The sequence below is a fragment of the Myxocyprinus asiaticus genome, chromosome 19 (genome assembly GCF_019703515.2).
Source record: "Myxocyprinus asiaticus isolate MX2 ecotype Aquarium Trade chromosome 19, UBuf_Myxa_2, whole genome shotgun sequence".
NCBI classification, from domain to species: domain Eukaryota; kingdom Metazoa; phylum Chordata; class Actinopteri; order Cypriniformes; family Catostomidae; genus Myxocyprinus; species Myxocyprinus asiaticus.
In genome coordinates, this window is record NC_059362.1 from 41120010 (window position 1) to 41145688 (window position 25679).

Genomic DNA, 25679 nt, shown 5'->3' on the forward strand with positions numbered 1-25679 from the left:
ATCGTTTTCTTGATAATTTGTATTCTTTTCCTGTAAAAATATCAAAAAATCCTTAAGATCAATTTGATATATCTTGTTTTAGAAATAACACTGCTTAGGATATTTAGGTTTTTCAGAGAATGTATTTTTAATGTGTATTTTGTCTTACTGTACTGGCAGAGTTTTTATAGTCAAAACAAGTGAAAAAATCAACCAGTGCTGAAGAAGTAATCCAAAGTAATTAGAATACGTTACTGACCTTGAGTAATCTAACAGAATACGTTACAAATGACATTTTACAGCATCTATTCTGTTGTGGAATACATTTCAAAAGTAACCCTCCCCACCCTGTATGTATATATATATATATATATATATAAAAAAATTATAAACTTCACATTTCTGCCTTTAAACCCTCCAAAAAAATTGGCCCCATTCACTCCTATTGCAAGTTTAGCTCAGTCAACAGCATTTGTGGCATAATGTTGATTACCACAAAAAATGATTTCGACGTCACTCCTTTTATATTTAAAAATAAAGAAAAAAAAAAAGAGGAAGATTCTGGCTTACAATGAGTCACTTACAATGGAAGTGAACGGGGCCAAATTTTGGAGGGTTTAAAGGCAGAAATATGAAGATTCAAATTTTTATAAAAGCACTCGTATTCATTCTTTTGTTAAAACTTGTGTATTATTTGAGCTGTAAAGTGGTTTAAATCTTTGTTTTTATGGTTATTTAAGGGGTTATTGACATTAAATCGTCATGGCAACAAAGATGTAAAAACAGCTATAACTTTACTCCGAAAAGTTTATTAAGCGATTTTATTACACTAAAATCATGTTAACACGCATATTGTTTTAGTATTGTGGCTATACTTTTGAAATGGTGAGTATTTTAACCCTTACAGATTGACCCCATTTACTTCCATTGTTGCCTTACTTTTTTTTTTTTTTTGAAGAAAGGGAGGGACAAAGTTAATTTTATGTGGTAATTGACCTTATGTTACTTTAATGGTAGCCAGCTGGTAAGTAGCTGTGCAGTGTGTAAAACCTCACTCACCTGGCCTCAAGAGGCACACTAGCGACTGATGCTAGAGGCTGTAGCCTCCTTGTTAGCATGCCTGCCTCCCTCCCATGCCAAAGACACCAGTTCAAATCCCATTTGGAGTGGGTTACAGTGGTGCCGTGACCCAGATGGGAGTGAGGTTTAGGGTGGTGAGTGCTATGGTAGGTAGCTGTGCAGTGTTTACAACCTCACTACCCTGGCCTCAGAAGGCATGCTAGAGGCTGTAGCCTTTAGCCTCCTCATTGGCATGCCTGCCTCCTATGCCAGAGACACCGGTTCGAATCCCATTTGGAGCAGGTCCAGCAGGACCGGTTACAGTGGTGCTGTAAGTTTAGGGGGGTGAGTGTCATGGTAGCCAGCTGGTAGGTAGCTGTGCAGTGTGTTAAACCTCACCAGATGGCGGTTTGAATCCATTTCGGAGTGGGTCCAGCAGGACCGGTTACACTACAAATGCTTCGATTCAGCAACTTGTATTGAACCCCTTATTGAATAAGATGGTATTGATACAAGTGGAGGATTCTTGGACGAATAGAATATTTCAGGAATACATCATTATTTACATTTGGAAGTCGTTTGTAAAATTAAAAATGTCTTTGCAGTAATTTTCGATCAATTTAATGCATCCTTAGTGAATTAATGTATTCATTTTTCTCAAAAACACAAACAGTGATTCCAAACTTTGGAACGGTAGTACTATGGTCAATTTTGAGAAAGGTAGGTCTGTAATTGTTCATGAAACGCGAAATATGTTATGTTTAGTGCATACTATGTAGTGTTTTGAACTGCCCTCTCCGTCCCACAATGCACCGCGGCCATCGGCCTTTGAAAAACCGGCGCGGCTAGTTCAAGATGGCGGAGCTCGAGCAGCTGTTAGATGAGAGTAAGTAACAAAACTAACTTTACACTAAACCTGCTAACCTTCACCTGCCGGGCATGTGTGCCGTTTAAAAGTGCATCATAATGCACGTAATTGGCAATACATTTCAGGTGTTTTTAATGATCGTAAGTGCTATTAAAACAGACGCGAAGTTATTAGCTGTGTGGCTAACGAGCTAACAGTTAGCCTTCAGAGGCTACTACTATGAATAAATAACCTATCTGTGGAGATTTTTTGCCTCAGAAACATTTATATATCCAAAACTGCTTGGAGCAGTGGCATAGTGGTTGTAATAAGTGCAGGGTTCCATTTGTATGCGTTTACAGGGTTACATCGTAACTCGATGACAGCTGCTGGGTTTTGTTGTTCTTGTTAGTGTCAGTCTGTTTGTGTGGTAAAACACTCTTTATAAAATTACAAAACACTTTCCATATGTTTATAACACTCTCCATATGATAAAATACTGGTGGTAGAATTTTGTGGTTCCTCATAATAACTCTTAGTGGATTCTTTCCTCCTCTTTCATCGATACCTGCTTTGTTTTTATTGCACTGGAGTATATGAGGGTGGAATTCTTCACCTGTACTGTTCAGGTGTTTATTATAACTGTTATTACTGTTAATATTTGCAATAGGTGTACGAATATAGTGTCTGTTTATTGCACTGTTAGACCAGTGATAAAATTACACGTAATTTAGTCAGAAGTATAAGCAGCTTATGGTTACAAAGAGATTATTTGTGATCTCTGGGTGGCTCACATTGGATAGTGATCTTAAGAACAATGTAAAGGTTCAGTAATATGTCATTTAAAGGTACAATGTATTGAGGCTGTATGAAGCCCTGTTGACAGACATGGTGCTATTGTAAAAACGTTTACAACATCAGTGACTTTATGCTGGACAAGTGAAGATAAATAGATTTGATGTCATTTGTGTTATCAGTGTGTTAAAAACTTGTATACAAAAAAAAAAATAATAATAATTATGGAGAAGAACTCCCAGGGTCAAAGTTCAGAGGGAGAAGAGGCTGCCTAAATGTTCATATTGTGATATTGAAAAGGTTATTTTCCAGGTTCAACACATGTTAAGCTCAGTCGAAAGTATTTTTGGCATAATGTTGATTACCACAATTTATTTCGACTTCTCTAAAATAAAAATAAAATAAGAAGCAAAAATTTAGGTTACAATGCGGCACTTACAATAGAAGTGAATGGGCCCAATTTTTGGAGAGTTTAAACATAGAAGTTAGAAACTTATAATTTTATAAAAGCACTTACATTAATTCTTCTGTTATAACTCATGTATTATTTGAGCTGTAAAGTTGTTTCAATAATAAATTTTATGGTCCTTGTGGTGTTTGCAGTGTTGCGTCGTCATGGCAACAAAGTTGTAAAACTGAATATAACTTTACACAGAAAAGGTTAGTAAGTGATTATATCATACTAAAATAATGTGAACACACACATTGTTTACATTTTGTGGAAATACTTTTTAAACAGTGAGTATTGTTCTGTTTAAGGATTGGCCCCTTTGTCTTCCCTTTAAGTGCTTCACAGGAACCCAGATTTGTTTTTTATTTTTTTAAAGAGGTACGAGTCAAATTTTATTGGTAATCAGCATTGTGCCGCAAGTGCTGGCATTTGAGCTTAACTTCTGTTGAGCCTGAAATATTCCTTTAATTTACGTTTTAACTATAACTTTCTTTTCACATGGTTCATTTAAATGTCATTGGTGTTATTGTTTACTGTTCATGAAACAATGTATATCATTTATTGATTTTAGTCTGATCATTGGTGTATGTTTTGTGATGCTATTGACACCATCTTAGAACATTCATCTTTAAGAGAATTTGTCACTGCTAGGGGTGTCACAATTATGAAATTTGGCCGATGAATAATTGTCAAACAAATAATTGCAATTGTGAGGATTAATTGTCTTATTTGGGGCTCTCATGATTATGATGATTAATTGTCCGTTTTAGGACTTTCACAATTATGACGTTTAATTATCATACAAATTGTCACACTTGTCATAGATCTATGTGTACTTCATTAACCTTAAAAGTGCTGTAAGCAATTTTAGCTGTTCTAGTTCTACGAGACTGAGCCGTTGGATTAGCCATGCCCCCTCTTTCCAAAACCCTGCACTCCAAAGATACCAAATGAGCTTTATGGAGACCGACATCATGCAGAAACGGTTGTTTAAAACAACAGCAGCAAAATAGCGCCCTCAACTGACAATTGTTATGAACAACATGGCTTAAAATTGGCAGTAAGTCTCAATTTGCTGCATCTACAATACTATGAGAAAGTACAAAATGATTGACAGGTTGAAATCGTCATTGTCTGCGGTTCACGGACACATTTTAATTTGCTGTTTACAGAGTCTAGTACTGTCACAGAGACCGGTGAGATATCTTACAACACTTATTTCAGTAATATCTCTCAGGGAGTAGGAACATTTTTTGCATACCTTTCCATGACAAAAATCGCTTATAGCACATTTAAGTAATTTATTCATATTTAACTTTTACATGATTTCCTTTAAGGCTTTAAAAACATGAATTATTTATAAAAAAATAAATAAATAAAAAAAATGTATAAAAATAATATTTAAAATATCAAAATATTTCAAAAGTCATAAAATATCTGTCTCTCTCTGTGGTCAACTTTAGTCTTGTTCCATTTTGCAATTACGCTGTTGTTGTTGGAACCCAGCCAACCTGAATAGCTATTATATTAAATAAGTATGCAATAGTAAAATATTTCTGTTCAATGTTCTTCACTTTCACGTTATTTTAAGGCTCTCTGAATAACCCACGAGCCCTTATTTCACATTAAAAAAAGACCTTTGAGATTCTGTGTTTCTTCATTCTGTCATCTCGGGAGTGACACATGGTTTCTCTGTGTCACTGCATGTCATTAACACTGCAGGTATGAACCCACAACGACAAATAAAATTTGCCAATACACGATCGTTAAATTAAAGTGAAATTGCAGCACTTTGTGTTTACTAAAATCCTTGTTTATATTTTCCCGGGAGTGGGGCGCAAACCTCCGCAGATGGCGCGTGCATCACAGCGCTTCAAGCCTGGTTCAGAAGTGGTTTATATTCACGTGCTCTTCTGGAACTGCATTCAGTGCGGTTCATTGAGATGGTTGGACTTCAATTGAATGAGACACTCAAATGCGCCGTTCATTCCCTTTTTTGGACAGTAAAATGTGATCGGAATTTAAAATTCACAATAATCATGGTTATCTCAAATCGCGGTTATCTCAAACGCAATCAGACGAAAGGCCTTAATCAAACATTTCAATATTTTGTAAGTCAAAGTCAACATTTTTTGAGAATGACCCAGGAACTTTTAAAAATTGAAATCTAAGCCTGGAAAAATAATCTAAATTAATAAAATCTTTAACATTCTGGAAAATTCCTACATATAAAAATGTATAAATATATACATTTTCTAGTTATGCTGTGCTGTAATATGTCATTGTCTAGTTATTGGTCTTAGAACAGTTCAATATTGTGTAGCATTTGTATCTCAGGCATTTTTGAAGGCAGTCTATAAAGCTATAGACCTTATTCACAGTAGCACCATCTTTGATTTTTGACATGAATGAAAACGAGAGCTGTGAGGGATAGACTTAATCTCATCAATGGTATGCACTGTAAAAAGCTGTATAAACCTCCCAGATCACATCTAATTTCCCACAACCTTTTTTCTGGATTTTTTTTTTTTTTTTTTTTTTTGTCTACTGACATGTTTTGAAAAGATGTTTTCTTTGAATGTTCCGTAAGCAGAATGATCCAAAACATTTTAAAAAAGTGTGTAAAACCAATTGAAGAGACTGTAAATCTACCCCTCATTGTCATTCCTGTCAAAACTGGAAGATCATCCTACTGTGAAAAAGGTCCATAATTTACAAAGATTAATATCTGACATGCACATGCAGGGTATGAAGTTTCCAGATATTTGGAATTAAGCAATGTCAAAATTTTAACTGCTTCATGAAAATAAAGCAAACTAAACTCAGAGCACCTCCTGAGATGGTCTGACATCATTTGCAGCATTCTAATAGACGACACTATTCTTGCAAACTGTTTTCAGATGACTGAAACATGCAGCGCTCATGGGCGACAGAGCACCACTGAACATTGGAACATGTGCATCGACATTTTTTCTTTCGACTGTTCTTCAAAATATTAACAAGTGTGTTTCTTCAAACCCACATCTTTGTGTCTAATGGCATTTCTTGTCATGTGTCACTCCGAGACATCTTACAGGTCGCTCACCACAGTGGTGGCTAGGTGAGCAAAAGTATCCGCAACTGCACATGAAATACCTGCATTTGGCGGATGTGAATTTCAAACCCTGTACACATGGAAATCTGCCCAAGAAATCTCCATAAAATGTTTTCTAAAAATCCTCATCCAGTCATATAGGACAGGGAAAATAATGGAAATGTATTGGTCAAAAGGGGTGAGAACACTGATTAATGTAGCATGTAAAAATACCAAATAGTGAGCCTGTCGGAAATCCTGTTTGACAGAATTCATGGAATAGGAATATTTGCATATTCTGTTTTACACTTTCAAGAGCGTTGTAATTCATAATAGGAGTAAAATATGAACTTATAGCCCAATAGTGAACCCCATTAATGACCTATGAGTTTTTGGAGTTTATGCTTTGTGAACTGCATCAAACATCCTTATGGAACTCATGTCATGTTTATTATTTTGTTGAGCTTGTAACCATATGATGCCTATGTAAATTTTATGTTTAGAAAAAATATCTTTAAGTTGTCCAATGTTCTCTTTTGTATTCAGGCTCTTCAGCTAAAGCCCTTGTAAGTCTAAGAGGTTGGTCGATTTACTGTTTCTTATGGTAAAACAAAATGCATTGTTTAATGGGTTATTACATTTAAAAATAATAAAGATACTTAGAATTGAAATTATAGAAATGTGTGGTATTTAGTCTATAATGTAATACAAAGTTTTTTGTTTTTATAGTCAAAGATTCATTACAGTCCCATCCTATGAGTTGAACGATGGTCAGCACTGTTTTTGTTTTTTTAACTTCTACAGAAGGAAGTTTGTCTAATACTCTAAATGAGAAGAACAATTTAACAAAATCTCAGAACACCAGGGGAAGGAGCAGTTACGTTTCTATGGAAACGGTAAGTTGACGAAGTCCTTTGTGATGCTTCATACTTCCTTGTACTGTTGTTGCAGTTCCAATTTTGCTTTACCACTGTAAAAGGTCACAGGAACATTTTACAGAGCTGATAACAGTAGACGTTTTGCTTACTAATGTGTTTCCTAAACCCTACCTAAAGGTCTCCTTTTTACTTTATCCTTCAGCCGACAAGGAGCTCAAAGAGGAGTCGGCTGTCATGTGAGGATGAGGAGCGGCCGCTCTCCTCCAGATCTCCCAGGAGGAGCCAGAGGGTCACCACTGTGCCTCAGGTGAGACAGACATCCAGGAGGAATGCCCCAGACCAACCAATGCCATTTTAAACGATGAAGGATGAATGAGGTTTTCATGAAATGTGAATGCGAATGTTTGCTTTTTGCTTTTGCAGAAACTCGGAAACATCACAACACCAGATAAAAAGGCTTCACAGAAAATTGGACTGAGACTAAGAAATCTGCTCAAACTGCCCAAGGCACACAAATGGTGCATCTATGAATGGTTCTATTCAAATATTGACAGGTATGTTCTGCAGATTTTATATTTGCAGACAGTGTGCATTGGGTTCATTTTGAGTCATTGCAAAGTGAGAGAAGTGTCCAACCCATAAACAAGACATGTAAAATGCAGCCTTTGTGTAAAATGTCTTTTAGACAATCTCCTTTTTCCATACTACTTAGGCCTTTATTTGAAGGAGACAATGACTTCTGCCTGTGTCTGAAGGAGTCTTTTCCTAATCTAAAGACAAGGAAGTTGACCAGAGTGGAATGGGGAACAATCAGAAGACTTATGGGCAAACCTCGCAGGTTCACTGACCCGCTTTTTGACCTTATCCAATAATTACGTTCCACACAACGTACTGTACATTATTCTAGTTTTACCAATGTAATGTGCATGCATTTAGATTACATATATCATGGATGTTAATGTGTAATTAAAAATATTAAGTTATCTTGGTTATTTTGTTTATCAGATGCTCCTCAGCTTTCTTTGCTGAAGAGCGAATGGCTCTGAAACAGAAGAGGCAGAAGATGCGTCTCCTGCAGCAGAGGAAAATCACAGATATGTCTCTATGCAAAGACCTGCCAGATGAGATTCCTTTGCCCTTGGTCATTGGGACTAAAGTTACAGGTAACATGTCTGCTACCTAGCTTTATCTGACAAGATAAGATAGAGCTGATGTGTAAAGTGCAGCTATTGTCTGTCTTCAGATTTGTTGATTCAAAGCTATTAAGTTGGTATAAAATGGAAGTAGTGACGACTTCCGTGTTGTGATGTATTTCGGAGTGAAATAGCTTATCGAACAACAAAAAAATGTTGGGTGGGGACTTGAGTTTATCCATCGTCTGTGATTGTGAAAAGTGTGTGTTGCATGGGTGCAGGAAGATCTGAATGCGAGTTTGCAGTCGACACAGACAGGAACACACTCCTTCCACCATGCTGCTTGAGCCAGAGCCGGTTCCCAGGGAAATTGAGCAGCGATCTCAACACACTGATAATAGCACAACGCATTGTGCTTACAACGAGGCTGTAGCCATTGAGAACTATTTCAACATTTTGAATCACAATACACTAAATATAAAGGGAAAAAACACTTACATCCCAAGATATCTGCATTTAAAAATATGAATTATCCCCATAGTCTGAGTCGTGTTGCATTCAGTAGTGATCACATCAGCAATTCAAGTGTGCAATGTCTTCCTCCTCTTTTGAAATGTAATTTCAACCCAGCTGCCCCGTAACCAAGAATGTTTGGGGTAAGGAACAGGAGTTTTAGGGGGAAACAGCTGGAAATACACCTTTTTATCTCTGCATTAGCTGCTTCATAAGTCAACTTTGTAAACAAGACTTTTGAAGGGGCGGAATTAAAACTGACTACCACTAACATACGTCAGCAGAGAAGAGTCAGTCATTTCACCGGAAGAGCAAGTTATGATATTTTGATTAAAGATTACGAGGTCGGGGAGTCACATGACGCCATGCGAGGTTCAGATGTGTGAACGGTGAGCTCTGCGCACTTGCTAGTTTTTATACTTTTTGTGTCATAAACCGGTGAGATTCGATACACCCTGATCCATAACTGCTCTAGGAAGACAATATGCCAAAGAATTCAAAATCCTCGGGATCTGGAGACATTTAAAGATACTTACCCACTCAAGCTGATGCCCCTCCGGAGGCCTCGAGCCAGGGTGTCGATTTGGCTGGAGAAGTGAAAGAGATTCGGCGAGAATTGTTGAACGTGTCGGCAATGCTGACGAAGGTTGCTGCTGACTTGGAGGATCTTGCTGCGATACGTCGATCGATCATGGCCATGGAGACTAAATTCACTGAGATGGTTACAAGAGTGGGGGATGTCGAGAAACGGGTCGATTATCTGGAGTCAAGGACTCCATGAGGGGGAATTGGCTGCTGGTCCGCTGTCGACCAAGGGGGATTTGGGGCACATCTGGGAGAAGTTGGAGGATTTGGAGAATCGTAACCGGCGGAATAACGTCCGAATTGTTGGAATTCCTGAGGACAAGAAGGTCGGGATATGGTGAAATTCCTGGACGGGCTCTTTCAGAGTCTGCTCGACATAACAGGCCATAAGCTGGAAGTTGAGCGAGCTCACAGGGTCCTGGCTCGGCGATCCGCTGAGGGAGACAGGCCCCTATCAATTCTGGCCAAATTTGTGAGATCATCTGATAAACGTGAGGTGAGGAGTAACAGAAGGCTTTCTTGGAAGAACCACAGCATTTTCCATTCCCAGATTTGCAAATTCGACGAGAGAAGCGTGATCGATTCAAGGAATGCAAGAAACTCTTACATCAATGGAAGGTCGCTTTTGCACTGATGTTCCCGGCCAAATTGAGAATAGATACAAAGGATGGCCGTAAAGTATTTACATGTCCCCTAGCAAGCATTGTCCTTCATAAAGTCAACGGACTGAGTAGTTATTTTGTGGTTTTCACATTCCAGCCAAGTGAACCAACTCACTGAATATCCAATCGATCGTTCGAGGAAGCCGAGCACCTTTTTTTGTTTCTTTTTGTGCTGGTTCCACCTAGCACCTGGAGTTTGTTTTGTGTAGCAGCACTTCTTCAGGACAGTGTTGTGGATGAATCTGCACGTTCTTTATGCTTATGCCTCCTATTGGTTAGAGTTTGTTTTGTGGAGTATTTCTTGCAGGACATTGGAGTGATTGGGTCATTTGTTGCTCTCATGAAGCAGCTGAATGGGCCGGCTCACTGAACATTCGTTTGACTGTCCAAGGAAACTGAACACCCTTTTTAAAAAAAAGAAAAAAAATAATAATATATATATTTTTTTTATATCATTTTTTTGTGTGTGTGTGTGTGTGTGCTGGTTCCGCTAGAGGCTGGAGTTTGTTTTGTGGAGGAACACACCTTTGGGGCAGTTATGTGGATAAATCTACATGTTTTTTGTTTTTATCCCGCCTATTGGCTGGAGTTTGTTTTATAAATTATCTTCTGTTGTGTAATTCTGTCTTACAAAATTTTTATAGAAACACCAGACTTGAGCAATCCGATGGCAAAGTTGTCGCGGGGGCTCTCGTAGGTGTACATGGACTGTTTGAGTTTAGAGGGATGGACGCCGGTCGCTGTCGTGTGCAGGGTTAATGCTCACGTTTTTCTTTTTTCTGTTTGTTTGGTTCGGGGGGAAGTTTGGGTTTGATTGTTGCACTAATGTGGAATGTGGTCTTTTATAATTTTATTTTTGACACACAATATATTTTTTTCTAATGTCAAATGTTAGTATGAGTGGATTGTCTCTCTCCACGTGGAATGTGAATGGGTTGGGGCACCCCATAAAAAGAAGGAAAGTTATTTTTCTTTTTAAACATAAGAAATATGATATAGTGTTTCTTCAAGAAATGCATCTTTCCCCGCAGGAAGCTGAAAATTTTGGGAAGATATGGGGTGGACATGTTTTCTTTAGTGCTGGCTCAATTAAGAGTAGGGGAGTCATTACACTGATAAGTAAGCATCTACAATTGAAATGTCTCAAAGATTAAAGATAAATTAGGAAGAGTCATTATTGTTTTATTATCAGGATACAGAGTCAATTGGTGTAAATCCGAAGCTTTGGCTCTGACAGCGTACTGCCCAGTAACGGCTTTTCAGCCTGGTGCCTTCCAGTGGCCCAAACAGGGCATTAAGTATTTGGGCATTTTATTCCCAGCAAACTTGTGTGATTTAGTTCGAGTTCATTTTGACCCCTTAATAAAAAGGTTTTTGAGTGATGTGGGCAGGTGGGCTTAATTACATTTATCTATGATTGGGAATTTTCATTTTAAAATGAATTGTATTCCAAAATTCAACTACCTGCTACAATCTCTCCCTGTAGATGTCCCCTCTCTTTTTTCAAGCAATTTGATAGCATAGCAAAGTCCTTCATTTGGAATGGTAAGCGTCTCAGATTTAATTTCAGTAAGCTACATAGGCCGATTGACAAAGGTGGGCTAGGCCTACCTAAGATTTTGTTTTATTATTTTGCATTCGGTCTCAGACATTTGGCTCATTGGTCGCTTCCACCTGAGAGAGCCCCTCCCTGGTTTTGTATTGAACAGGAAGTTCTCACCCCTATTTTGCAATTGCAAAGCCTCTCTATTAAACAATCCGGAGAAGTTAAGTTACACTCCGTTATCTTGCATTTGCACACAGTATGGACAAAAGTGTCCAGAGTGTTTAATTGGGACATTTATTGGGCCTGGGTAGCTCAGTGGTAAAATACGCTGGCTACCACCCCTGGAGTTCGCTAGTTCGAATCCCAGGGCGTGCTGAGTGACTCCAGCCAGGTCTCCTAAGCAACCAAATTGGCCCGGTTGCTAGGGAGGGTAGAGTCACATGGGGTAACCTCCTCGTGGTCGCTATAATGTGGTTTGTTCTCGGTGGGGCGCATGGTGAATTGAGCGTGGTTGCCGCGGTGGATGGCGTGAAGCCTCCACACGCGCTATGTCTCCGTGGCAATGCACTCAACAAGCCACGTGATAAGATGCGTGGGTTGACAGTCTCAGACGCGGAGGCAACTGGGATTCGTCCTCCGCCACCCAGACTGAGGCGAATCACTACGCGACCAGGAGGACTTAGAATGCATTGGGAATTGGGCATTCCAAATTGGGAGAAAAGGGGAAAAATCAAAAAAAATAAAAATTGGGACATTTATTTAAATTTGGCTAAACCCAAAATTACGTATTAATAAGTCCCCTTTCTGCTGGTCAGAGTGGATTGTGATGGAGGTTAATACGCTCAGTGACCTATATGAGAGTGGAGTGTTGAGATCCTTTGAAAATATGGTTCAACATTTTAGGATTCTCAGTTCTTTAGGTATTTACAGTTGCACCACCTGCGCTGTACTATTTTTGGGAGTAGCATACACTGTGATGTGATCACTACTGAATGCAACACGACTCAGACTATGGGGATAATTCATATTTTTAAATGCAGATATCTTGGGATGTAAGTGTTTTTTCCCTTTATATTTAGTGTATTGTGATTCAAAATGTTGAAATAGTTCTCAATGGCTACAGCCTCGTTGTAAGCACAATGCGTTGTGCTATTATCAGGGTGCATCTGATGCAATTTAAGATTTTACATCGAGTCTATTGGACCCCCTCTAGATTGTGTAGGCTTGGTCTTAAAGACACACCCACCTGCTGGCGATGCCAATCAAAAGACGGGGACACAACCCATGTTTTTTGGGGATGTGTTAAGATCCAATAATTTTGGTTGAGGGTTCAGAGCTTTATGTGTGACGTATTGGACACTCAATTTTCATTTTGCCCCAGACTCTGTATCTTAGGCGATGGGGTGGTCATTAATATTGGGGATAATCATTTAAAAAGTTGGGTCCTAGCCAGAGTTATGATCGGCAGACAAATCATCCTCAGGGGTGGAAGTAGGCTGGGGCACCCTCGTTTCGGGAGTGGTGTGGGGAGATGGGCGTGGTGGCAGCATTCAAGGAGGTGATTTTTAGAAGGCTGGGAAAATGGGATTTGTTTGATAGGAAGTGGAGTGGATATTTGGCTTTTTTGGAGGGTTCTGGGGGAGGGGCAGTGGAGAGGGATTTCTAGTTTAGATGTGTATGTGCATTCTTGTTGTTTTTTTTTTTGTTTTTTTTTAAAGTATACTTTATTTATTTATTTATTTATTTTTTATATGTTCTAATTGTTGGTGACCACTGCAGTGCGTGTTTGTGTCGGGGGGAGGGGTTTAATGTATATAATTGATTCCGTTTTTTATGTTGCGTTTGTTTGTCTTATGAATGGAATCAATAAAAATTGTTAACAAAAACAAAAAAAAGATTACGAGGTCAATTATTTTTTTTGTATTTTTTTTTTTTATAAAATAGCAAATATGGGTGGATGAATCCTTCACAATAAGACTAGTAACATGCATTAATAAAATATAGGGTCAATTTGATTTCTTGCTTGACTTTAAAGTCCCCGTAAAGTGCTTTGAGCGCAGTTTGATTTGCTGTTTTGAGGTACTTCGTACTAAAACAGGAAGTGGGTGCGGGACATGTCGAATGATGACTCCTGTTTTAAAAATAAAAGCCAATAGGCTTCAGTTTACAGCCACAAACACCCCTTTCCACCATGCTGCTCATATTAGAGCCGCTGACAGGGGAAACTTGAGAAGCGATCTCAATATTGCCCATTTTTTCTAAAGACCTGAGAATGGAAGGATGATCTAACTGACAACATTGATCCATAACCTGCCCATTATGCACACAACACATCATGGTCTTTGCTTACGACGAGGCTGGAGCTGTTGTGTAAGTCCAATGCAGGTGAATGAGAAACAAGCGATTTAAAAGATAATCTATCCATGTTTTGAATCACAATACACTAAGCATAAAGAATAAAGGACACTTACTCGAGCTGTACATTCCAAGAATCCTCTGACTGCTCAAAAAAAAAATATAAATAAACCCCAGCAACTTTCCACAAGTCCAGTTCCGGCATTGGCGAGTCTCATTCAGAAGTGTTCATCCCTATGCCTTATTCCCTTCGAAGACAATTACCCTCCACTGTGAGAGCTTCAGATGGCTGAAAAGTGATAATGTTCAGTCAGAACTCATTTTTTAAGCAATTCTTATTGCAGAATCTGTTTGGAATGTCCCTACAGCATTGGATTGTGCTCCCTTCGATGTGCCCTGCAAAGACATGATCAGTGCCAGTTAGAACACAGATTAAATGAACAGTTGAAGGGTGGGGGTGCGTTTTTTTCGAGAAAGTATTTGATTTGACAAGGTTTCTGAACCTGTATGAGACATCATAGATGTTCCTGAGTCTTTTAAGCCGGAAGAGAGAGACCGCAGATTTTAAATGCTTACATCTTCTGAAAACAAATTTTGTCAATTTTTAGAAGTACACTAGCATATAGATGACCTTAAAGCTAATAGATATGGACTCAAAGCAGCAGAACTTTAATTTTGATTTCATGGGGTCTTTAAGGTTTGCACTTTCCAACAATAATATTACATACTCCATTGTATAAACAGAAGATATAAAAATATCAAATATTACCTCTCTGTCAAAGGAAACCTGTGTGATTCAAAAGAAAAACGACCTTCTTATTAAAAAAAAGAAAGAAAAAAAAGACAATAATAATTTCTTCTTTTGCTTTCAAATGCAGCTCGTCTTAGGGGTGTCCATGATGGCCTGTTTACTGGACAGATTGATGCAGTCGATACCAGTGCGGCAACGTATCGCGTCACATTTGACAGAAATGGGCTCGGCACACATACAGTTCCTGACTATGAAGTGCTTGTAAGACTGATTCTTGCACAGCAAATTAATGTTTTGCACATGATGATGCATTTATTTTGCCTAGAAGTAATCTTACCATGTCTTTTTTTTTTTTATTTCAATGTCCAGGCACTAAAACTCTCCAATGCTTTCTCTCCAGAGTAACGAACCTCACGAGACAATGCCCATATCTGCTTTTGCTCAGAAACAGCGGCCACCTCGTTTCCAGAGCTTTCTGACCCCACCACGTGGGTCTTATCCTGGCTCGACACAGTCCATCTTAATGGTAGCGAAAGACTGTCGAAGATGTGTTCCATAAATGACAGATACATGTTCAATCACAATATAAAAGAAAAATAATCATAACCTCTATTTGCTCTGTCCTCAGGACAGTGATCCTCTGTTTAGTCAGTCTCCTTGGAAAACCAAACTGACAGGAACTGATGGAGAGACACTGGGTGGATTTCCTGTCAAATTTCTTGTTCAAGTGGTAAGACTTGTGTCCAGTAATGGTGTCTGTATACCTGAAATTATGTTTTCAAAGGATATTTGTTGATGTTGTATCCTACCCCACAGACACGCCTGTCCAAAATCCTCATGATTAAAAAAGAACATATAAAACATTTGAAAGAGATGAACACAGAAGCTGAAAAATTGGTAAGATGGCTTTTTCAAAAGGGCTCTCTCTTTTTAGTCAGTCATTCACCAGTCAGACATGAAAGTGTCTATATTGTTCCTCTGCAGAAGTCTTATTCCATGCCGATCGGTCTGGACTTGCAGAAGAGATATGCCACAACAGTGCTAGATCTGGAACAGCTTAATAAAGACCTCAACAAAGTCCTGCATGAAGTCCAGCAGTTTTGCTATGATGTATGTGTCCTATTTCCACAACTTTCGTACAAAAATGTAAATTCTTCTAAATCTAAAAAAAACTCTTAACTTTCTGTCTTTCATGGAATGCAAAAGGTGATCAGTCACCATTCATGTTCTTTGCATATTTTTTCATTCAATGAAAGTGAATGGTGACTGAGGCTAACCTTCTGCTTTATATCTCCTTTTGTGTTCCAGGAAGAAAATTTTTTTGGTTTGGAACAACATTTTATTTTTGGGTGTACCATGCCTTTAAGGCATAGTTTCACTCAAATATACTCAATTATTGTTTATGCAACAAATTTGCTGTCTCTTCAATCTTCCATGATGCTCTTTGTACAGCTGGCCCCAGATCAGGGCATGCAGCCTGCAGATCAGCCCAGCGAGCTGCGAAGGCGCTGTGAAGAAGAGTCACAGGACGTTGTGCGGCAAACTAATGCAATGCATGATGGAGAACAGCGTGTCCAGAGCCCCGGCCTCACCCAGCTCGTCTCCCGTCTCACAGCTCTCCTGCTGCAGATCAGGGTACCAGACTAAACCGGAAACACAATTTACTGCTTAACAACATAAACTAACAACAAAAAGTGTTATTTTACATGTTCTAATCATATTACTGCTCAACTAAGTTGCTCACCTTGTCCAACTCTGTCAAACAGAGGACATATACTTCATAGATTTATCATCATATTTCTCATTCTTATTTGGTACAGTGTTTGGCTGAAGGGGGTGACTTGAATTCATTTGAATTCAAATCGCTGACAGACTCTCTTAATGACATAAAGAGTTCGATAGATGACTCTAACCTCAGGTAATACATCAATTTACCTCTATTTAATTTTTGTTGTTTTTGCTGTATCTATTGAACTCCCATGTTTACTTCAATTAAAATGTTTTATTTATTTCCATTTTTTAAAGATCTAAATGACCCTTTGCTAAGTATCTTCTTAAAACATTACTGACCAATCCTATTTTAACAGCTGTTGCTGTCTGCTGTCATATAAGCTTTTGCCATTTTCAAGTCCTGTGTGCTTGGATAGTTGTAAGTAGAATTTTACAGAAATTTTACAAAAATATTGTAGAGCTTTGTTGCCATACTGAATATATGACTAAACTATTGTTGCGTCTCAATCAGCTCCCTATGTCATGAATCAGTATATCGCGAACACTAATTCGGGCACTGGCAAGGGTGTTCTTCCACTGAACATTGGGACACTTCTGACTCAGTTACCTGCGAAATGATAACAAGCTTGCGAATTAAAACACAGCTGGTATTAATCAACAACATTGCTGTAACACTGTTGTGCATTTTCGTTGTAAATATTCAAATGTACAGTGTTGGTAGGAATGATAAATTACATAAATAATGAAATAAAATACAAAGGAGTGTTTTTAACCTTCTAACAATTCTAATATTCAAAAGATTGTTTTCCTTTCATGGTTATAATGGATGAAAGATATTAAAAACATCACTTCTTTTAAAGAGGAAAAAAAGGCATTGACCTCATAGTTTTACACTTGTGCTCATCTTCCAATGACTTGAAACACTTCAGAAGACAGGATAACGTTTCCGGTTAGAGAACATTATGAGCAACGATGCTCCCTGGATTCTGGGGACTTTTTAGGGAGCGAACGTTTCAGTGCACTAGATCGATTTTGCGATTTGAGAAATGGCTTCCTGACCAGTGCCCTGACTACTGAACTAGGGAGCTGATTGAGATGCACCCTTCATCTTAGCCATCATTGCCAAATAAGTACGTATAAAATAAGCAAGAACTCCACATATCACGTATTGATTTAGGTCATATTAGAGATAGTAGAAACTTAGATGAAACATGGTTCATATTACCATTTGCCTCGATTTCTTTAACCTTTAAATGCATACCTCAGGTCTTTAGTGACCCGGGACCTCATTCCACCACATTTACCTCATCCATCAGTTGTGCCCCCACCTCTTTAGCATTCTTCAGTTTTTCTCTTATGAATAGTGTAAAAATAAACAAATACAGAAATTGCAAAAAAAATAAAATAATTCTAATTGTTTAATTACCAAAAGGGTCTTTAGTGACCTAAGATACACTGATCAGCTACAACATTAAAACCATCTGCCCAATATTGTGTAGGTCCCCCTCGTGCCGCTAAAACTGTGCCAACCCGCATTTCAGAATAGCATTCTGAGATGCTATTCTTCTCACCACAGTTGTACAGAGTGGTTGATCTGAGTTACCATAGACTTTGTCAGTTCGAACCAGTCTGGCCATTCTCTTTTACCTCTCTCATCAACAAGGCATTTCCGTCCACAGAACTGCTGCTCACTGGATGTTTTTTGTTTTTTGGCACCATTCAGAGTAAATTCTAGAGACTGTTGTGTGTAAAATTCCCAGGAGATCAGCAGTTACAGAAATACTCAAACCAGCCCATCTGGCACCAACAATCATGCCACGGTCGAAATCACAGAAATCCAGGTACGGCTCGGCACCCATCTTTATGATGTTAGCCCGTGAAAGGAACAGTGGCACGCTCCTTCCCTCCGTAATGCTAGGGTTGTCTGCTTGGGCAAGAGTGAACAACCCTCAAGCCCCCCCCTGCTAGGGTTACAGCATAAAAAAAAAATCCATCACTCTTGTAAAGACCTGGAGTAAAATAGATCCTTATTATCCCATTTCTATTATAAGAAATAAGGAAAAGGACGACTCGTTTGCCGTGAGTTGCGACCCGTGTCGGTGGAGGAAGAGATCCTGGTCCCTGAGAAATGTGGTTTGCTGTGGCTTCCACTATTTCAACATGGTACTTTGGCTCCTACTTCACCTAGGCGGGAGGTTGGAATGGCTCGATCTGATCAATCGGCTGGTCAAGACATGCCCTGGGAATACTCTGTGATAGCTGAACATCAAATATCTCTCAGATTCCCAGTAGGCGTTGGCTAAGGGTCAGTCAAGTAAATTGAGCAATTTGTTGCTCATTTTGCTTGAGTATATCATCCCTGTATCCCTGATGCATAATCTGCTGGAGATCCGCGGCGCTGTACATCCCTTACTTTTGGGCTCCAAGGTGGGTGGGGAGCAGAGATGACGAAACTAAAAACCCAAAACATGACTACAAAACACACCTCAAAAAAACGTTTCATGGACCTGGATACCGACAATACCTCAGAAAATAGACGTGCTCTTGTGCCGAGTAATGATGACTGGCCAAAATTCATCATCATTGAAGCTGCTGCTCCAGATTCTGCAATCATCAAGCTTTCCCCTTTCGCTATACAAAAAGGTATTGCAGGAATAGCGGGAACAGTAAAGGAAGTGAAAAAACTACGATCTGGACAGATTCTTGTGGAATGCAGTAAAAAGGCCAATGCTGAAAATCTACTACATGCCAGCATGTTAGCTGGAGTTCAAATAAAGACATCTCCTCATCCAACTTTGAACTACAGTAAAGGAGTAATCTGAACTAGAGCGTTGGATGATGTGGATGAAGAAGAAATAACGCATGAGCTCAAGACCCAAGGAGTAATGAACGTCACAAGAATAATAATCAAGAGAGAAGATCGAACGATTAAAACTGGTACGTACATCCTCACCTTTAATAAACCACTAATCCCAGAAACTTCGAATTGGATACTTCAGTGGACTTATTTGTACCCAACCCTCTGCGGTAATTCAACTGTCAAAAATACGGCAATGAATCTAAAGGCTGCAACAACAAACATACCTGTTGTAACTGTGGGGAGGTAGGCCACGACAAGGGGAGCTGTGAAAAACCATCAAAATGTTGTAATTGCTCAGGTGACCATTCAGCTTCATCAAAACCCATATGGATCAGAGAAAAGGAAATACAGAAGATCAGGTGTACTAAGAGAATCAGTTACCTCGAAGCAAAGAAAATGGTGGATGTCGTCCCTGTTTTTACGCTGAATAAAACCTTCGCCTCTGTTGCTGTGAGAACAATAGACTGCCAGACAGATATCACCTGGATATATAAAGACAAACCCCAAACCGTTAACCATAGTAATATTCCCCCAAAGATGAAGAACACAGGAACCCAGAGTGAAACTCTTTTAAATGACATTCACTCCAGTCAGAGCTCAATAACAGGAAACCAAAAGGCAAATAAAAACAATGGTAAGGCAAGTTCTTCACAATCAAAAGTATCCCAAGATGAAGCCTCAAAGACAAAACAAACAAAAGATGTGGAAATGAAAGAGAATGAATACCATAGTAGAAGTCCATCCCCTAAAGGCAGAACCAAGAAAACTGCCCCTATTCTCCCTAATAGGTAATGGAAAATTATATCATCCAGTGGAACTCTCGTGGTATCAGGGCTGCAGCGTCTAACTGCAATTATTAACTCTCTAGCCATATGTCTTCAAGAAACACAATTACCACCAGACAGTACTCTCTCTTTTAAAATTTTTACACGTTTTAACACTTTCGGTCGCAGTGATAAGCGGACTTCCGATGGTACAAGCATTTTAATAAGATGTGATCCATAGTCATATAAATATTACAATGATGCAACCTACAGGCAACAAAATATTGATGATGCAACCTACAGGCAACAGCAGTACGCCTGACTTTGCAGAAAACCATTACAGTCTTCTCTATCTACATTTTAACTTGACACACATGGACCTAGATCACCTTATCGCTCAGCTCCCATCTCCTTTTATTCTTTTAATAGTCATAATACTTTGTGGGGCAGTAATCACTGTAACACAAAAGGAAAGAAGATTGAAGATTTTATAGATAACCACACCTTATGTCTTTTAAATAATGGATTGAATACCTGTTTACATCCAGGACATGGAACGTACTCTGCAATCGACCTAACTATTTGTCAGCCTGAATTATTTTTAGACCTCTCATGGAAAGTTTGGCATGACCTCTGTGGAAGTGATCATTTCCCAATCATTGTTACCATCAAAGGCAGAGAGGAAGAAACAAATATACAAAGATAGCAAATTAAAAAAGCAAATTGGTATCAATTTCAAACCCTCTGTCATGAGAAACTGACATGGTTTCCAGAAGACAGCCCAGATGCTATGCAAAATTTCACTGAAACGCTCATATCTATAGCTAATGATACGATCCCAAGAATATCTTTAAACATTAAACATAGACGACTTCCATGGTTTGATGATACATGTAAGAAAGCTATAAAAGAGAGGAAAAAAACTGAAAGAATGTTCTTCTGACATCCATCAACTGAAAATCTTATCAAACTCAAGATGAGTAGAGCAATGAAGTAAAAAAGGAAAGCTGGAGAAGATTTGTTTCCAACATGACAACAAGTACTCATCATACAAAATATGGAACCTGATACGGAAAATGAAGGGAAAAAACAACGCATTAAACAGCACGGCACGCTCTTGACTTCAAAACAAGAAATTGCAAACATTCTAGCAAAAACTTTTGAAAACAATTCATCTATTGAGAACTGTCTTCCTGCTTTTTTAACTTTTCTTGCTCAAGAAAAAGAAAAGATTAACTTTGGCTCCAGTAACAGAGCCATACAACCAACCTTTTTCTATGGAAGAACTACTACGGGCCATTAAAAGATCCCACGACACAGCTGTTGGACCGAATAAAATCCACTATCAATTTTTAAAGAATCTACCCCACCTTTCCCTGAAAATGCTCCTTAGAATTTTTAACTCCATCTGGATATTGGGAAAAATCCCATCTGCCTGGCATGAAGCAGAACTAATACTTATTCCAAAGCCAGGAAAAGACCATAACGACCCCATAAACTACCGCCCTATAGCTTTAACCAGTTGTTTATGCAAGACAATGGAGAGGATGGTCAATGATCGCCTGGATACTGGAATCTAAACACCACATAAGTAACGGCCAATGTGGTTTCAGGAAAGATCGAAGCACTACAGATCACCTTATTTGTCTTGAAAGCTATATTCGTGACGCCTTTACCAGAAAAGAACATGTTGTAGCTGTCTTCTGTGATTTGGAGAAAGCCTATGACATGACATGGAAATATGGAATTTTAAAGGATTTGTACCAAATGAATTTTAGAGGTCAACTGCCAATCTTCATTGAAAATTTTTTATCGAACAGACTTTTTAAGAGTTAAAATAGCAAACACCTTCTCTAACCTACATAAACAAGGACTTGGAGTACCTCAAGGAAGTATCCTATCAGTAACCCTTTCAGTATTAAAATAAATAGCATTGCAAAAGTCATTGGCTCTGATGTCCTCTGTAGTTTATATGTAGATGATATCTGCATTTGCTACAAGAGCAAGAACATGAATACTATCGAGCGAAAAATCCAATTGAATATAAACAAAATGCACTCCTGGTCAGCACAGAACGGTTTCAAGTTCTCACAAACAAAAACCATGTGTATGCATTTCTGTCGGCTTCGTTCACTACACAATGAACCAGAGCAGTTTATGGATGGAGTCCCCATTAAAGTTGTTAAAGAGAACAGGTTTCTTGGTATCACTTTTGACAACAAACTGTCTTTTATTCCTCACATTAAATCACTAAAAAAATAAATGTTTTATAACTATGAATGTTTTAAAGGTTTTATCCAAAACCAAATGGGGAGCAGACAGCCCAACTCTCATGAACTTGTACAGAACTATGGTACGCTCAAAGCTGGACTATGGAAGTATCATTTATGGATCAGCTAGGAAGTCATACATATGACTTTTGGACACTGTACACCACCAAGTTATACGACTAGCTTTGGGAGCCTACAGAATGTCACCAATCCAAAGTCTCTATGCGGAAGCCAATGAACCTTCCTTGGAAATCAGATGCCTAAAGTTGGCCTTACAATATGCAACCAAACTTAAAACAAATAAAGAAAACCCAGCCAATTCAGCAGTTTTTCCACTTCAGTATTCAACAATATAAAAATAAAAACAATTTCATTCGTCCATTTGGCCTATGTATAAAAACCCATCTAGAGAATCTGAAAGTGGATCTAAACAGTGTGGAACAGACACATTTCTGCAAAATTCCTCCATGGGATCTCAAAAAGCCTAAAATCCATCTAGATTTAACAAGGAACCAAAAATCCAAAATGCATCCAAATGATTTCCATCAACAATTTCTGGACATAAGAGCAGTGTACCCACAACATATCCCAATATATACAGATGGATCTAAATCTGGAAATAAAGTGGCAGCAGCTTTTGCAACAAACCAACTGTGTCAGGGTATCCGCATCCCTGACCAAAGTTCAGTTTTCACTGCAGAGGCAAACGCTCTACTACTGGCACTGAAGTTTGAGACTGCTCCACAACATTTTTTTTTTTTTTAATAATAACTGATTCAAAATCATGTCTTGAAGCATTGGAAGCTACTAAAACTAATCACCCAACAATCGTGAAGATTTTAATCAAACTGTCATCTCTTGAAGCAAAGAGTTTTAATATTATTTTCTTCTGGGTACCTGGACACTCAGGAATCTCCGGTAATGAACAAGCAGACAGAGCTGCCAGAGAAGCACTATTTATTGAACCAGTTAAATGCCCTATACCTTCCACAGAAACCAACTCTGAATGTATATATCAAAAACAAATGGCAGTCTGAGTGGGATCAATGTTTAAACAACAAATTATGAGAAATAAATCTTGTTGTTGGAACAAGATATGTGTTCCCTTTTAATAATCGCTGGGATCAAGTCATTTACACACGATGCCGGATAGGACATACAAGACTCACACACCAATTTTTACTATCAGGAGAAAATTCACCAAAGTGCTCATCTTGTCAGAACCCACTATCCATTAAACATATTTTACTGGACTGTCATACCTCTACACATCTGAGGAACCTGTATTATTCAGTTGATTCTTTTGAAAAGGTTTTTAATCAAGTGAATCCAAATTTAGTTTTTAGGAAAAATGAATCTTAAACACCTCATTTAACTTATTTAACTATTTTAAATAACTAAACCTGGTTCCTGCCATGAATATAGCCATAGAAGCTGGCATGGTGTAAAAAATGAAAGAAACAAACAAACAACAAACAAAAATCACATTTTTTCCTTATTCTCATGGTTGATGTGAACATTAACTGAAGCTCCTGAACCGTATCTGCATGATTTTATGCACTGCTGCCACACAATTGGCTGATTAGATAATCGCATGGATGATTGTTGGTGCCAGATGGGCTGGTTTGAGTATTTCTGTAACTGCTGATCTCCTGGGAATTTCACACACAACAGTCTCTAGAATTTACTCCAAATGGTGCCAAAAACAGAAAACATCCAGTGAGCGGCAGTTCTGTGGACGGAAATGCCTTGATGAGAGAGGTCAACAGAGAATGGCCAGAGAATTCTTTCCTTAAAAGAATTTGTCATCTCTTTGATATATGTAAAATAAAACACCAAAATTTGCTTTGTCCTTTTTGTAGATATTTGCCCATTTGTGATAGATATAAGTGCCGGATCGCTAAAGAGCTGAGGTATGTCAAAGTTAGGCAAAACAGTCATGCATTTAAGGGTTAAAGAAAAACACAAATACAGGATGCTTTGCAATGGCGCACTTCATTCCAGCCAACATAAGAGCAATAGTCATTACATTTTTAACACTCTGAGAACAGTTTACTGAAAATTATTAGATTTTCGGAAAACCCCTAGTTCATTCCTACGAGACGTTCTGTAAAGCTTGTCTTAGCGAGCAACTGTATCCAAGCGGGGCGGAGCTTAACAAAGGGTCAGTTTGTTCATTTTGCCTTCTCACCTATAAAAGTAATCATCTGTCTTCTATAGCTGTTTTCAGGATAATGTGGAGATCCATGTAGCACACATACAGAGCGGGCTAAGCCAGCTGGGAAACCTCCATGCTTTTTCTGCCAACAACACCAACAGAACGTGACTGAAAAAAAAAATACACACCACCCCGGAGTCCAATCTCAAAGCAGCTCACCTCTTCCTGCCCACTATGTTTGTTTGTCTTGTTTGTTCTGTTTGACATGTTATGAGAGGTCAGAATGTGTGTTCAATAACTGTACTAGTTACAATTCCATGCCTAAAGGCACCAAAGTGTTTTGGGTGAAGAAGTTCAATTAGCTTGCATGCGTGCTACGGAAAAGTGAGGCAAAAAAAAGTTTGTTTTCTGAAGACAGTTGTTTGTCATTTCAGTTGTTGCTCACTCATCTTAATATATTTAAGGTTCCCTCATTTTTATTGCTGGTTTCCAACTGGTGTGTATGCCAAATTACACTCCTCATCGATGCAGTTTCTATTTGTTTGTTTAAAACAATGTTTTGCATTACATTTTATTCCTTCTCTCTGAACTTTGTGTTTAAAGGGATATTACCCCAAAATGTAATTTGCTCACCTTCATGTTCCTAAATCGTATGACTTTTTCTTCTGTGGAACACCAGATGTTAGGCAAAATGTTAGTCACTATTCACTTTCATTTGCATATTTTTTTTTTCCCCCATACAATAGAAGTGAATGACTAAAGTGAACATGCTGCCTACAGAACAAAGAAAGTCATATAGGTTTTAGGGGGGGTGAACTATCCCTTTAACTTTGAGTTTCCCAGGAGAGGAGTCACTGTTCCATTTTAAACCTGCTCTGTCTGTTTTAAATATGTACATTGAAGATAATTGTACAGTTCACTCAAAATATATCAAGAAATCAGTCATATATATATATATATATATATATAGGGTAATGTGGACATTTTTGGACTTGCAGATTGTTATTTTTGTAAAGCAGCCAATCTGTTCTTACAAGTCCTAAAATAGGCAGCTGTGCCCACTAAAACAGTTTGTCTTGTCCTTGGATTAAATTGCCCCACTGGTGTGTTTTTAAATTCGTTAGCTTTGTTTTGTTTTTTACCTGTAGGTGTATGCATGATACAAAACATTTGTAAATAAATTGTTGATTTCTATTATGCATAAAGGCTCCGAGTTTGTATTTTGAGGTTTAATAGACATCTTTATTATGGACATAGAATGTTATGTCT

General features: G+C 38.4%; 1 protein-coding gene across 3 annotated transcripts; it reads left to right on the forward strand.

Moving 5' to 3' along the window:
* The first annotated feature begins 1840 nt into the window (after positions 1-1840).
* lin9 (lin-9 DREAM MuvB core complex component) lies at positions 1841-25607 on the forward strand. 3 transcript variants are annotated; one of them, XM_051645312.1, is made up of 15 exons: positions 1841-1924; positions 6751-6783; positions 7009-7100; positions 7285-7389; positions 7506-7636; positions 7795-7920; positions 8088-8245; positions 14755-14888; positions 15028-15153; positions 15256-15357; positions 15444-15524; positions 15612-15737; positions 16080-16262; positions 16448-16545; positions 24473-25607. In XM_051645312.1, the coding sequence occupies exons 1-15, from the start codon at positions 1894-1896 to the stop codon at positions 24576-24578; spliced, it is 1632 nt and encodes a 543-aa protein (XP_051501272.1). In that variant the 5' UTR covers positions 1841-1893; the 3' UTR covers positions 24579-25607. The 3 variants fall into 3 exon arrangements, with proteins under 3 accessions (XP_051501272.1, XP_051501273.1, XP_051501271.1); XM_051645313.1 differs by having other exon boundaries at positions 1893-1924; positions 6751-6770; XM_051645311.1 differs by lacking the exon at positions 1841-1924 and adding an exon at positions 3247-3340.
* Positions 25608-25679: the final 72 nt, after the last annotated feature.